At 42.4% G+C, this 14,110-nt stretch overlaps 1 protein-coding gene across 1 annotated transcript; it reads right to left on the bottom strand.

Moving 5' to 3' along the window:
* Window positions 1-50: 50 nt before the first annotated feature.
* CDCP2 (CUB domain containing protein 2) lies at window positions 51-11,354 on the bottom strand. The gene is made up of 6 exons (XM_077278491.1): window positions 11,165-11,354; window positions 8,970-9,317; window positions 8,534-8,872; window positions 7,292-7,645; window positions 3,275-3,453; window positions 51-1,363 (listed from the first exon to the last, which is right to left on the bottom strand). The coding sequence occupies exons 1-6, from the start codon at window positions 11,238-11,240 to the stop codon at window positions 1,049-1,051; spliced, it is 1,611 nt and encodes a 536-aa protein (XP_077134606.1). The 5' UTR covers window positions 11,241-11,354; the 3' UTR covers window positions 51-1,048.
* Between the last annotated feature and the right edge of the window lie 2,756 nt (window positions 11,355-14,110).

Genomic DNA, 14,110 nt, shown 5'->3' with positions numbered 1-14,110 from the left:
CGGTAGAGCTGGCTTTGTCACAGAGTCCAATGCAGAGCTGGCCAGCAGAATTGCTATTTCCTAGCTGAATTGCCTTGTAAGTGCTATATGGACAGCATGAATCCAGCAGACCTGAGGACTACTCTTACAGAGCTCCTCTCTTTTCTTGCTTAGGGTGGGTCCCAAGGAGGAGGCCCCTTCTACAACCTTCATATTTTATAATAAGGGCACAGTCAGACAATTGTATAAATCAGAACACAGTGCACAGTCTGGCCGGCAGCTCTCCCGACTTGGGCGTGAGAGCTGAATAGAAACACATGGAGTTGTCACGTTCGGTTTTGGAGAGCCACCAGCCAGTCCGTGCACTGCATTCCGATTTATACAACCGTCTGACTGCGCTCTATAGAATATTGACAGGACTTATCTTCATGAGACAACCCCTTTAAGGCATATGCCATGACATTTTATCATCGGAATGCATCTTTAAATTATACTCAACCGATGTAAACCTTTTGAAGCATTTTTTTGTATTATTATTAGCTTCCGAAATGCAAATTTATGCAATGTGAAGGGATGACAATTGCAAACAAACTTTTATTAACTAAAGGTAACCACTTACATGTAGAAATATTTTTTTTTTTCAATGTCAGAAGTGTCCATAACCATTAAATTAGTAATACCGTATACCATGTGTATGTCGGACATTCCTGACAACTTATACATACAGAGGATAATCTTTTATTACTTTACCTTCAGGACATGTGGGTTACTCTTATTATCACATCTTATGTGCCCTTTTGGCGGGCAGACTGATACACTATCTGTATGTGACCTATTGTTACTTTTATGTGCACCTTTTGATGTTTGGTGTTAATGGATATAAAACAGGCACATGTGGATATAGATTGTCACGTGCTGTATATAACCAGCACGATCGTGGAGTTCTCGACTTCCTTGCATCCATTCTTGTATTAGGAGTGCATAGAGTGACCTTTCTTCTTGATATCCACTACCTTTCTTCTAAGGTTGTAGCACTGGTCATGGTGGTCATTTGGGGTACAGCCCAGTGTCACAGTAACACCAGTCCCACCACGGCGATCAGCATGAGGACCCCAGCCAATATACAGATGCTGATGAAGACCACGTCGCTGCTGTCCTGCCCGCGGTCACTGCTCTCTGAAGCTTCTGCCTCGGGGAGCTCGGATTGTCCTATGTCCTCTGTTCTTCGGCTAAGCTGGGCCGGGTCTGACCCCGATAAGATGTGCACAGAAGCCTCCTTCCTCTTGGGTTCACACTGCACCTCATATTCATGGACATCTTCTTGACCACCCATGGAAAAGTCCACATAGAGGATGCTCACGATCATGGAGGTATTGTTCCTTTTCTGCATATGACACAGATATGTTGATGGTTATAGTCCTTGGCGCTACTACTCTGAGCTTTTCTTTACTGACTTTCAGCATGCTTTGTTAGGACACCATTTAAAAGGCAAGGTGGTAGCTTTCCTTTCAATAACAGCGCCACTCATCCATAGATTGTGTCTGCTATTGCAATTTGGCCCATATAACTAGGGATACACAGGTTGCATGGTCAGATATTGCTACGTGCTGCTCCTACTACATCGCAGAGTAATGCAGGTGAATGGGGTCACATTATATCCCCCAGGGTACTGCAAGTATAACAAACAAAAAGATAAACCCAGTTGGATGTTTTACACTATACTTGTCGTGGTACAGTAATGGGTGCTATTTAAGACCCCACTGACCTACATTACACTGCAATGAAGCAGCGGCATAGTGATCTTTGGCCGCGCAACTTGTGTTGTACCCAAAGTCGCTGTAGTTCAAGTCTTAGGGCTCATACTCACATGCGAGAAACTCGGATGAGTCTCGCACGTCAATACCCAGCACTCAGATCGGAGCGTGCGGCCGCATAGCATTACATGCAGCCGCACGCTCCGCTCCTGAGTGCCGGGTGCAGTGCCGGGTATTGACGTGCGAGACTCATCCGAGTTTCTTGCATGTGAGTATGAGCCCTTAAAGTGAGTTGCGATACCAGACACACATCAGACCAGACAGCCATATAAGGCTGGTTTCACACTTGCGTTTTGATCTGCAGCGTTTTAGCGCTAAAAAACGCATGCGTTTTTTTCTATACTTAACATTAAAAAACGCATGCGTTTTTTAGCATGCGTTTTCGGCAACGCATGCGTTTTTTGACGCGTGCGTTTAGTTGCAGAACTGCAACCTGTAGTAATTTCTAGTGGCGTTTTTTTGCGGCAAAAAAATGTATTGCTGTCTATGTAAACGCATGCGTTTTTAAGCACATGCGTTTGCTTGCGTTAAAAACGCATGCGTTTTTATAGAAAAACACAAGAAAAAACAAGAAAACCCTAACCCTAAACACAAGAAAACCCTAACCCTAGGGTTACTAGGGATCCTAACCCTAGCTATTTCTGTTTATAGTGGGTTTTCTAGTTGATTTTGATGATTGGCAGCTGTCACACACTTCTCAGCATGCGTTTAAAAAACACAAACGCAGGACAAAACGCATGTAAACGCGGCAAAATGCAGCGTGTTTTTTTCTGCATGCAAAAACGCATGCGTCTAAAAAACGCGGCGTTTTGCCGCGTTTACATGCGTTTTTTCACCACATGCGTTTTTTTAAAAAACGCTGCAGATCAAAACGCAAGTGTGAAACCAGCCGAACACAGATGACAATCACATCACAGTACACGGACTGGCCAGCGGCTCTCCTGACCTGAGCATGACCGCTTCATAGAAATACATGCTGTCATGCTCTGGTCAGGAACGCTGCCAGCCAGTCCATGCACTGTGATGCGATCATCGTCTGTATTATATGGCCATGTGACTGCGCCCTAAGGATAGGAGTACAACTACTTTCAATTTAGTTTGTAAGAAGCCACACCTGCACCTCTCCCATAATGAATGCGACAGGTACATGATACCTGCCGGTCAGGCACAAGTCCTGGCCAATATCCGTAGATGTGACTTCACTGGTCCCGTTCACCTCTTGGTATGGGGGTGCGTGGAGCAGGACTGCTTATAAAAGACACCAGAGGGCAGATACACAAAGAATCCACCTTCTGTTCCGATGGTCTCTGCCAGACTGGAATTGATGACATCAGGACGGCGGTGACCTGACCGCTGGGGCCTGGTAACTGGTGGTCGTGACGTCATCGCTTCCGTTCCAGTGGAAAGTGATTATGCATTTGTTCCTTTTGTGTTTCGCCTGTAAACACATTTTTTTTCTCTCGGCTTTATATGTTAATTACCTGCGGTCCTATCCCACATGTATCAAAACGAGCATAAATCTTGTAATTGCTGCCAGATATCTGCGAGGCACAGGCCTGACTCCCCAGGTAGATGTGGCTCCTTTCCAACTGGGAGACAGACTGCATCGGGATCTGGATGTGGAAGTCTGTGCGGGTGCAGCTGACGTTAATTGGAACCACTATGGAAAAAAAAAAGTAATTGCTCATTTTAATAATTAAATGTATCTAATAATTCCTTCAGACTAGTGACCTTTTCCATCACATGATCGCAGTGATTATTTGTAGGCAGGAACTATACGTGATATCACGAGGAGCATGAAAACCATGCTGCAATTCACCAAGTACATTAGTATACACTATAATTGCTTTGTGACATCACTGTGTGCATTTTCCCTCTACTGTGACATCACTGTATCCATGATCTGTGACATCACTCTGTGCATTCAACCTCTGATGTGCCATCACTGCTTTATTAACCCTACTTTGTTACATTACTGTGCTTTTTCCCTGAACAGTGACATATTACTGTATGTATTCTGCTTGTTCTGGGACAGGACTGTGCATTCTGCCTGTACTGTGACCTCCCTATCCCTGTGTTTATTACCACTATAATGTGACATCGCTGTGTGCATTCTTCCTGTACTGACATCAATGTGTTATTATACCTACAGTGGCATGTAAAAGTTTGGGCACCCTGCATGTTTAGTACCTAGTAGCACCCCTTTTTGCAAGTATCACAGCTTGTAAATGCTTTTTGTAGCCAGACGAGAGTCTTTCAGTTCCTGTTTGAGGGATTTTCATCCATTGTTCCTTGGAAAATTCTTCCAGTTCTGTGAGATTCCTGGGTCATCTTGCATGCCACAGAATTTCAATGATGTTCAGATCAGGGGACTGTGAGGGCCATTGTAAAACCTTCAGCTTGAGCCTTTTGATTTTGTCTATTGTTGATTTTGACGTATGTTTAGGATCATTATCCATTTGTAAATTTTGCTTAGTCTTCCAGACCTTATCTTGACCTCCACTGTTCCTGATAACTGCCATTTGTTAATTAAATTTCGAACTGAGGAAAGGGCAACTTGAAAACACTTTCCTGTCCTCTTTTAGCCTTCTCCTGCTTTGTGTGTCTCCACCATTTTCAGAGTGCTAGACAGCTACTTAGAAGAACCCATGTCTGCTGTTTTATGGCACAAGGTTAGAGGAGGCTGAGTTTTTTTTAAAGCTGGGACATTTTCATCACCTGGCCTTTCCTAATGATTATAGTGAACAAGCCGTAACCCTAACAGGCTGATTAAGGTCTGAAACCTTGGTCAAAGTTATCTGAGCACACAAATTCCCAAGGGTGCCCAAACTTTTGCATTGGCCCATTTTCCTGTTTATAATTTTTAAAATGTAAAAAATAACTTTTTTTTTTGCCTAAAATACAAACGAACTGCGCATCTTTAACTTTAGGCCTTTTAGAGATAATTTCATCTTCAATTTGCTTAACTGTTCACAATAACAGTAATTTTGACTACGGGAGCCTAAACTTTTATATGCCACTGTATTATGTTACATATATGTTGCTTTTTCCCTGTACTACCACATCACTGTATTTATTCTGCCTATTCCTTGACATCACTATGTATATTATCCCTATTATGTTACATTACTTTGTGCATTCTCTCTGTACTGTGATATCGTTTGCATTCTCCGTGAGCTGTGACATCACTGTGTGCATTCTCCCTGTACTATGACATCATGGTTTGCTTTCTCCGTGAGGTGTGATATCACTGTGCATTCTCCCTGTACTATGACATCATGGTTTGCTTTCTCCGTGAGCTGTGACATCACTGTGTGCATTCTCCCTGTACTGTGATATCATTGTTTGCATTCTCCGTGAGCTGTGACATCACTGTGTGCATTCTCCCTGTACTATGACATCATGGTTTGCTTTCTCCGTGAGGTGTGATATCACTGTGCATTCTCCTTGTACTATGGCATCATGGTTTTCTTTCTCCGTGAGCTGTGACATCATTGTTTGCATTCTCAATGAGCTGTGACATCCCTGTGTGCATTCTCCCTGTACTATGACATTATTGTTTGCATTCTCCGAGAGCTGTGTCATTACTGTGTGCATTCCTCCCCCAAACTACAACATCACTGTGCTTAATACCCCACAGATGTGACACCTCTATGCACTCATCTGTATAATTCCTTCGCTGTAACTTCTATGACATCACTCTGAGTGTTTTGTGACATCACTTTGAACATTTTTCTTGGGCAATATTAACAAACAATAGCCTGCAGTTCTCTGCAGGGTTAAATTAGAATCCCAGAATCATTTCTGCAGGTAACAACAATGGAGCTGAGTCTGTAATTCTCCGCCTGAATCAATAAGAGATGAGGAGGGCTTCTTATAGCCAGTACATTAGAAAACCATTAAAAGCTTTTCCTATATACAAAAAAAAAATGCATTACAGCAAGAGACGGAGAAACCGAATCCTCGGGTCAAGGGAGACAGATTGTAAATCACTGTAAATTGCATTTCCTTTGCTTTTATGCTTCCTTATTTAGGGGCTAGGATGTCTCAGAATGATTTAATTTCCCAAAGTCTCAGGTTTTGTGTCTGAACTTGGCTCTGGAGGCTTCGAGCGGCCACATTCCTCCACTATACTGCAGGCGGGCCACAAATACAATGTTGTCAGCTCTTTATGTAGATCACCTCAAGTATTGGTGACGGATGATAGGTTATGATCAACGCAGATCAATTAGTTAAATTATTTTTTTTTTCCTCTCTAAATCAATAGTACACATAAAAATAGGCAACTTTGTAACATATGTTAAAGAAATTTCTCCTCCTAGGTTGATATTTCATTCTCAATTCATGGGTAAAATCTGTATTCATTGAAGAGAGATTTTCCCATTACTGAGAAAGGAGATGACAGCTGGTGCTTATAAGATTCTATGGAGGAGGAGGAGGAGCTAAAGTCAGACTCAGACATTCTGCTGCAACAACAGTTATGCTTTACATTGGATATTTAAAAAAACTATTATTGATGGAAATTCTGACCGCGAAAGGTCAGGAAAGCTCCAATCTTATAGAGCAAACATATATATTGGGCTCCATTCCACCTGACAGAGCCAAAAAAAAAGTGATATGAAAGCTGCAGGAAGGGATCTGAAGGGTGATGTCAACATGTAGTCCAAAGGAAGTCAGAGACTGACTTCCGGTGTGCACAACTGTCTATAATGAAGAGGGAAAAATTGTAAAAGTACTGGTATAACTTCCGGAAAATCACCACATTTTAATTGTTACAAAAAATGCTGCTGTTAACACTTGGAAAACTGCCATTATAAAATGCTAAAAAGATGCACGTAATTTTTTTAGTTTAAAAAAAAAACAACAAAACACTACAGGGTGGGAGGAAAATTAACCATCCCATCAATGTTGGTCAAAGACTCACAAAATGAACAAAAAAAAATGTAGATGCACACAATTTCTTGTCTGTGTCCTTTTGCTAATATTCCCCCTTCAGATATTTTTGTAATAGTGGGTCATAGCAAAAAAAAAGTGTTGTCACCCATCGCGTGACAGCTTTACTATAATGTACTCCAGAAAACTAAACTCTACATAAATTTACGGCTGTCATGATTTAATTTCTCTGCTGCAGAGACTAAATAAAAGATGCAAATTTATTAAACGGTCAATACCACTGAATAAATTACTTCTTACTCCAGTGGGCTATAGGTTCAAACTAGCAGTCTAAATTCCAGTCTGGAAAATCCTTCTAGCCCCTATGGGTACGGTGGCCTAAAGTGTTATTTTTCCATTTGGAGAATTAGAGCATGTAGAGTGGAACCGCGATGGGGGTCAACGATTAGCCACAGAAGAGTCTCTTGAAAGAACAGTTCCTATTATGGAGGGCAGTATAAACTTTATGTTATATGGTCAAGGACGAGTGAAATTACTCTACAACGTACCCTGTTCAATATAAAATATGTTGCTGCTATCATCCAATGCACAAATATATGACTTACTTCCAATATAGGACACGGAAAAGCCTCTGTTGGCGGTGTCTCTGTCTGTGACCAGCACTAGTAGTAGATTATTCTTGGTGGATATCAGGGGTGCCGGTATGTTGGTCCCGCACCATCTGCCCAGGGGTTTGTCTCTTGTGCTCTGCCCATCATACACCGCCAGGTAGTCATAATCGCACTCGTCCGTTAGAGTGTTCACTTCCTCCAGCTCAAGGTCTCGGAAAAACAGCTTAATGCGAAAACCTTGGGTTAACTGGATGTTCCACTGACAGATAATATTATTGGGGTACATATCCGGGTAGCGGGGGCTGGTGATATTGCCTTTCACCACTGTGAATACGTCCTGGCACTCGCCTAATTAACAAGTAAAGAAGAGAGGAAATATTTTGCATCATAAAATGTATAGATTCTATTGTTGTAAGGCTTGTTTTGAGTTTTCCACAAGACATGTGGGAGACTCCCCAAATGTATGGAGGAAGGTGTTGTGTTCAGATGAGAATTTAACTTTTTGGCCACCAAGGTAAACGCTATGTCTGGCACCAAACCAACACAGCTCAACACCCCAAGAACACCACCCCCACAGGGAAATGTGGTGGCAGCATCATGCAGTGGGGATCTTTTTCATCAGCAGGGACAGCAAATGGCGCGAAATACAGGCATATTCTTGAACAAAACCTGTTTCAGTTTGTCAGTGATTTGTGACTGGGACGGAGGTTCAACTTCCAACAAGATAATGACCCAAAGCATAGTGCTAAAGCAACACTATTTATTAAGTAGAATGGGTTTTCAGCAGGAGTAACTGTCTGGGTGGCCTACTGTCAGTACCCTTGCTGATCAGCTATTTGAAGGTGGTGCTTGTGTGACTTTTGTGGCTTCCACCTTTTTTTGCAATGCTCAAAAATGCACAACCAATACTACAGGACAAAGAGCCAGTACACAGCGCAGGCACTACATAAAGTACAGTGTTGTATAGTATGAAATTATGTAAACTAGACATGGGCCATAAAACTCTCTTTAGTGCCACAGCCCTTCAAAAATCAAATTACCCCGGGTGTTATACTTGCCAGCTCTCCCCAAAACGTCCAGGAGGCTTCTCATTAAAATTAAGAGTTTTCACCGTCTCTGGAAGGTTTCCATCAGACAGGGTCTTGGGGTATAAATGCACCTTCAGTGGTTGGAAATAGGATATGCATTGTGCACGGCCTGTAAAGTTGGGACATAGGGTAATACATTTGCCCATACCTGAGGAGTAGTATGCTTTGAAACCTCGTCCTCCAATGTTAAAGTCAGATTTAAAGACCACCAACAGCTCATTGGAAGATGATGTGGTGTCAGGAGGCTTGCTGGTGCCACAATAATGGCGGACTTGGTCTTCTTCTTGACTGGAGCCATCAAAGACTGCCACATAATCAAAGTTACATTCCTGGCTCTCCAACTGGAAGTCTGTGAATACTAGCCGGATGGTGGAGTGAGGGGCTGCACTGATCAGCCAGTGGCACTCTGCATTGTTGGGGTAGTTGTCAGGGTAATCCGGACTGGTAATTACCCCAGAGAGGCTGGTGAGGACTCCGCCACAGATATCTGTAAGACAATCGAATAGACTATATAGTTGGCATCGATATCTGACAATCTATTGGTGCCATCCAGCACGCAGGGTAGATCTGCTCAGTACACTTACCCTTCCTATATGTAGCCAAAAATCCACTGCTACCCACATGTTTGTCTGAATGAAATATGACCGATAGTACATGCCATGATGACGTAATGTTGGGAGGCAATTGGGAACCACAAAATGTGCCCAAAAGATTTCCCTCGTCCCTGGACGCCCCATTGTAGATCCTGATGTAGTCGTATTCACACGTATCATGGTATTCTAGATTAAATTCCTGGAAGGTGAGCTGAACTGTGGATCCTTCTGACACCACTACTAGCCAGCTGCACTCGGTGTACGGAGGGTACACCCTCGGGAAGTTCGGGCTGGACAGATGTCCTACAGGGGCAGAGAGTACACCCCCACACTTTACACCTGGAAATAGAAAAAAGTAATTAAACATTGAAAATGTAGCGAGCAAAGTTGGGTATAAAAAAAAAAAAAAAAAGAAAAAAAAAAAGAGTCCGCATTTAAGGAGTGGAAATGAGTGGCACAAATGTTTTTAGAGAGGAGACTAGTTTGCTGGAAATGAGTGGCACAAATGCTTTTAGAGAGGAGACTAGTTTGCTGGAAATGAGTGGCACAAATGTTTTTAGAGAGGAGACTAGTTTGCTGGAAATGTGACACAAATGCTTTTAGAGAGGAGACTAGTTTGCTGGAAATGAGTGGCACGAATGTTTTTGAACTGGAGACTATTTTGCAAATTGCTGTCATTGGACCTGTGCAGTCATAGCCTCATTGTAAGTGTTCTTGCTGGTGTTTGTCTCTGATAAATTATATAGTGTTGTTATCCTTATGTTCAAGATGATATAATGGACCCATGCGCCATATCTAGGTGGACGACAAATAGTTACCGATGACATAAACTTCAAAAGAACAGAGACGTAAGGATGGTGCATTGCCCCATACGGCTGCTAGCCAGCCTGAGTACATGTGGGGGTTACCTGATTGCTAGGAATCCCCACATGTAATCAAGCTGTCTAGTAGCCGCAAATCATCCAGCTGCAGCCAGGAAAACTAAATCTCCGAGCAGTCACAAATACTCGGAGACCACCCAAGCGTGCTCGGGAAAACCCGAGCAACGAGTATACTCGCTCATCACTAATTTTTACGTATCACTTGCTGCACTTTTTCCCCAAAAAGGAGAGGAGTCTGCAGGACTAAAACATGTGTAACAGATCGCCCTCCTCGTTCCCACATGTCCAACTCATGGGACTAGCTTCCGGAAAGATGGAGTGTAGTTGAGTTGGGACCCTACACCACCGAGAGCAATTTGTAACTGGCCTCATGAAAATGGGAGCAGAGAAATGATTTATGCATTGAGGTGATGATTTGCCTCTGCTCCTTCGATAGGGAAAGGCCCAAATCACCTTCCCATTGGGTTTGTAAATTGGTGTTAGGTTGATCTGGGGGGGTTCAAGCAGCAAAGAGTATGAGAAGGATAAAGTGTGTTTGAACGCTCCCGAGTCAGCATACGAGAATTAGAAAAGCATCTTGTTAATATTACAAAAAGGTCTAGGAAGAAGTTACCGTAATGGAAAAAGTGTGAAAGCTGACCAACTCTTAAGGATCCCAGGGGAAAGGGAGTACAAAGACCGAGAAGATGTTCCTTCGAGGGCCAAGTAAGTCCAGCTCCAAAATGAGACACTCTAAAACAACCCCTACTTTGCCAGTTACCACAGAATTCATCATCTAACGCCAGGGAGTAAAAGCGGATTGCCCAAGATGTTAAACATGGAGGAGGATAGTCAGTCTTAAGATATGAGATCGGACAGTGGGATGGGCAAGGGTAGCCCCAATTGTGGGATGAGATTTAAGCTATTTACCCAAGAACAAGTCCAGCCATGGACTAGCCGCTAAAGCGATATTTGTAAAGCTTTCCTCCATCCCGACCCAAGCTTTCCCCTCACCATTCCTACACCATTCCAATTATGATTAGTGTTAATTGCAATCTCACAACACTGCTCCCTACTCCCCAGTCCTAGAGGTCTGGGAGGCTGAGATCGAGGGTGCTGCCTGGCAGGATACAATGTCACCTCATACATTTTTACCAAACAGCAAAACCAGACATAAAAGTCTACACGAATGTTTGTCCAGGAACAGTTCAAGCTCTATTTCTTCCATTTTGAATCTCAAAGTGGATTTAAAAGGGAAAAGTAACTTGAGAGGTCTTGTTCCATTTAATGCACAGCAGACAACGAGCACAAGAAATCTCTACTTACCTTTCCGTGTGTGAACCACAGGAGCGTCCCATAACACGCTTATCATGAAGATAAACTTGCAATGAATATTCTGCATATTGCAACGCCAGGACTGTAATATATCCACCGCTCTCAGCCTCCAGTACAGATAAGAGTCACAGACACGGAGCTGCTATAGGATTAATAATTCATCTGATATCTGAATGGGAACTTGATCTCACTTTTCTCTCCACCCTCGATGTTCTGATGTGTATCGGGTGTCCCAGGATTTACGCTATCATACTACCCGCAGGAAATCACTGGGAGATATTCGGGGCTTACTCTGATGGTGCAGAGGGCCAGGCATCCATAATGGTCTGCAAAGTGCACAGCAGTAGGAAGAAGCATCAATGATGTGCATTATCACCCTATAGTACACATCAGTCACTAATTCCCATAGATTTGCACAGACAGAAGAGGTCCCCTGTGCAAGAACAATATATGGGACCTTTGCAGCACAAGAGCTCATCATAATGCACAATTTCCCCTGCTTTAGAGGTACAAATGGGCCCCCTTAGCTCTAGGGCCCCTGTGCAGTTGTACTGGTTGCACCAATGATATGTCTGCCCCTGATATGCACGATAAGGCCAAATGTATTGGGACACCTCCATATTACACCTACAAGTAGCGTTAGACTACGGTGACCACACCATAACTGATATGCACAATTACGGTGGTTTACATTAAAAGGGTTCATCGGTGATAAGTTATTACCTATCCCCCAGAAAGCTGATAACTTATTGATCGGTGAGGGTTTGACCACTGGGATGCGCACAGATCGGAAGAACGGGAAACTTTTACCCCCATTAGAATGGAGCGGCAGATCAAATGTCTGACCACTGCTCCATTCATTTTCTAAGGGGCTGCCACGAAAAAAGTGCAGCGACATTGGGAATTAATGGAGCTGTGGTCGAGTCGACCATGACACTCCATTGTAACGGGATAAACGTTCACTATTCTATCGATCAATGAGGGTCCCAATAAGTTATCCAGTGGATTGGTAATAATTTGTTTTTACTGTACAACCCCTTTAAGTGCATCTTTGCCACTGTGTAATAGTATGTCACAGGATAGGGAGGGGTAAACTTCCAAGTATTTAAAGGAAACCCGACAGCTCCTTCATGTCTCACCAACTGACCCCATGTCTTTATCCCACTCTTTCTATTGCTTTCAACAATCTCCTTTCTTTTGTTTACGGTTTCATCAATTTCCATAAAATCATTTAATTTAGCCGGGGTTATGCAAATCAGTGGGCGACTAGTCCAGGAGGCGTTGTCTACACCCCCGGACTAATTGTTCTGCTAATCTTGCTATCACACCCCTGCACAGTGCTTCATTTAGGGAGAATTCCTTTGGGTTTAGCCCTAGAGAAGTCATTGGCAGTTTCTTTTTTTCCATCACGTAATTGTTTTCAAAATCTGATGTGGGGTGGGGGTTCGGCCGTATGCCCTGACGGAACGGGACCATCACTCACATACAACCGGGTCCTTTGCCAAACATCTCATCTCAGGTTTCTCTGCAGCCGATCTCATTTATGACCACAGAATAGCTGATTTCTAATAAGTGCATGCGGCGGAGCTGGACTTTACTTTTCCACAGCATAGCTGGATTGACATTTTCTTTCTTATGAAACAATAATTAGTCTAAAACCTCAAAAAGGAAACTTGATGCAAACGTTATAATTATATAGTGGACTTATAATAAATGTTTATTAAGGTCCCAGTAAATGGAAGCGGAGGGTCTGTAATCCCCATTTCTAGAAATGTACCCACTAACTATAGAGCGATGGAGACCACTGAAAAATTCAGGTTTAGAGATCAATTGGAATCAATCTGATCTGCTTTCATTGGACAATGGAAATAATATTCCTCACTATACTAATTCTGGTCTGAAAGTGGACTCTGAATTTAAATATAACAGCACAAGGAAATGACTACGAGAGGTTAAATGTTACCCCGAACCTCACCAACTATAAACATAAGTGGGACGCCTGGTCTAGATCACCATTGTCAGTGGTGGGACACGCCAATTTAATAAAAATGATCTGGATGCCTCAACTGATATACGTCAGGCACAACTCTCCAATCTGGAAATCCCAGAGATACTTTTTTTTAAATTAATTGCCTGTTTGGGGGAAAGCAAAATCCACGATTCAGGCTGGAAACATTACAAAGAGATAAAAGTGCTGGTGGCCCGGCAGTTCCAAACCTGTGGGTTTATTTTATGGCAGCTCAACTCCAGCATATCCGTGGTTGGGACGACCCTAGAGATGGGGGTGCACAGGGTATTTTGCTCCAGTGCCACATCATGTCACCTAGGCTATATTAGACATTAGAGGCACATGGGTTTAAAGTCTCTTCTGACAACACAAACTTTACTGTTAATTCACCAAATTTGATGGAAGGCAAGTGAATTGCAAGGCTTACAGTACATGGGATCATTATCTGGTCTTTTCTGTAACCTACAGGTGCTTCTCACAAAATTAGAATATCATCAAAAAGTTAATTTATTTCAGTTCTTCAATACAAAAAAGTGAACATACATTTCAGTAGGCCAACATTTCGGATTTTAAAATCATTTTTCAAGCTGGTGTTATAAAGTATTCTAATTTACTGAGATAATGACTTTTGGGTTTTCATTGGCTGTAAGCCATAATCATCAACATTAACAGAAATAAACATGAAATAGATCACTCTGTTTGTAATGACTCTATATAGTATATGAGTTTCACTTCTTGTATTGAAGAACTGAAATAAATTAACTTTTTGATGATATTCTAATTTAGTGAAAAGCACTTGTACACACACATATACACTCATTTTATATATATTTAGCAAGTTTTCCCATCTACAAAGAATGGAGAGGTCTAATTTCTATTGCAGTTACAATTCAACTGTGAGACAGAATCTAACAGAAAATCACATTGCA

This window comes from Ranitomeya variabilis, chromosome 8 (genome assembly GCF_051348905.1).
Source record: "Ranitomeya variabilis isolate aRanVar5 chromosome 8, aRanVar5.hap1, whole genome shotgun sequence".
NCBI lineage: Eukaryota > Metazoa > Chordata > Amphibia > Anura > Dendrobatidae > Ranitomeya > Ranitomeya variabilis.
The sequence above is the reverse complement of the archived record's forward strand: the minus strand, read 5'-3'. Positions and strand labels throughout refer to the sequence as shown.

Excerpts from the sequence above, each read along its gene's own strand:
- CDCP2 (XM_077278491.1), bottom strand. The coding sequence starts at position 11,240 with ATGCAGAATATTCATTGCAAGTTTATCTTCATGATAAGCGTGTTATGG. Across the intron at positions 9,318-11,164 it reads TGTGGTTCACACACGGAAAG|GTGTAAAGTGTGGGGGTGTA; the intron begins GTAAGTAGAGAT and ends TTCTATTTCCAG. Across the intron at positions 3,454-7,291 it reads TTCCGTGTCCTATATTGGAA|TGGTTCCAATTAACGTCAGC; the intron begins GTAAGTCATATA and ends TTTTTTCCATAG.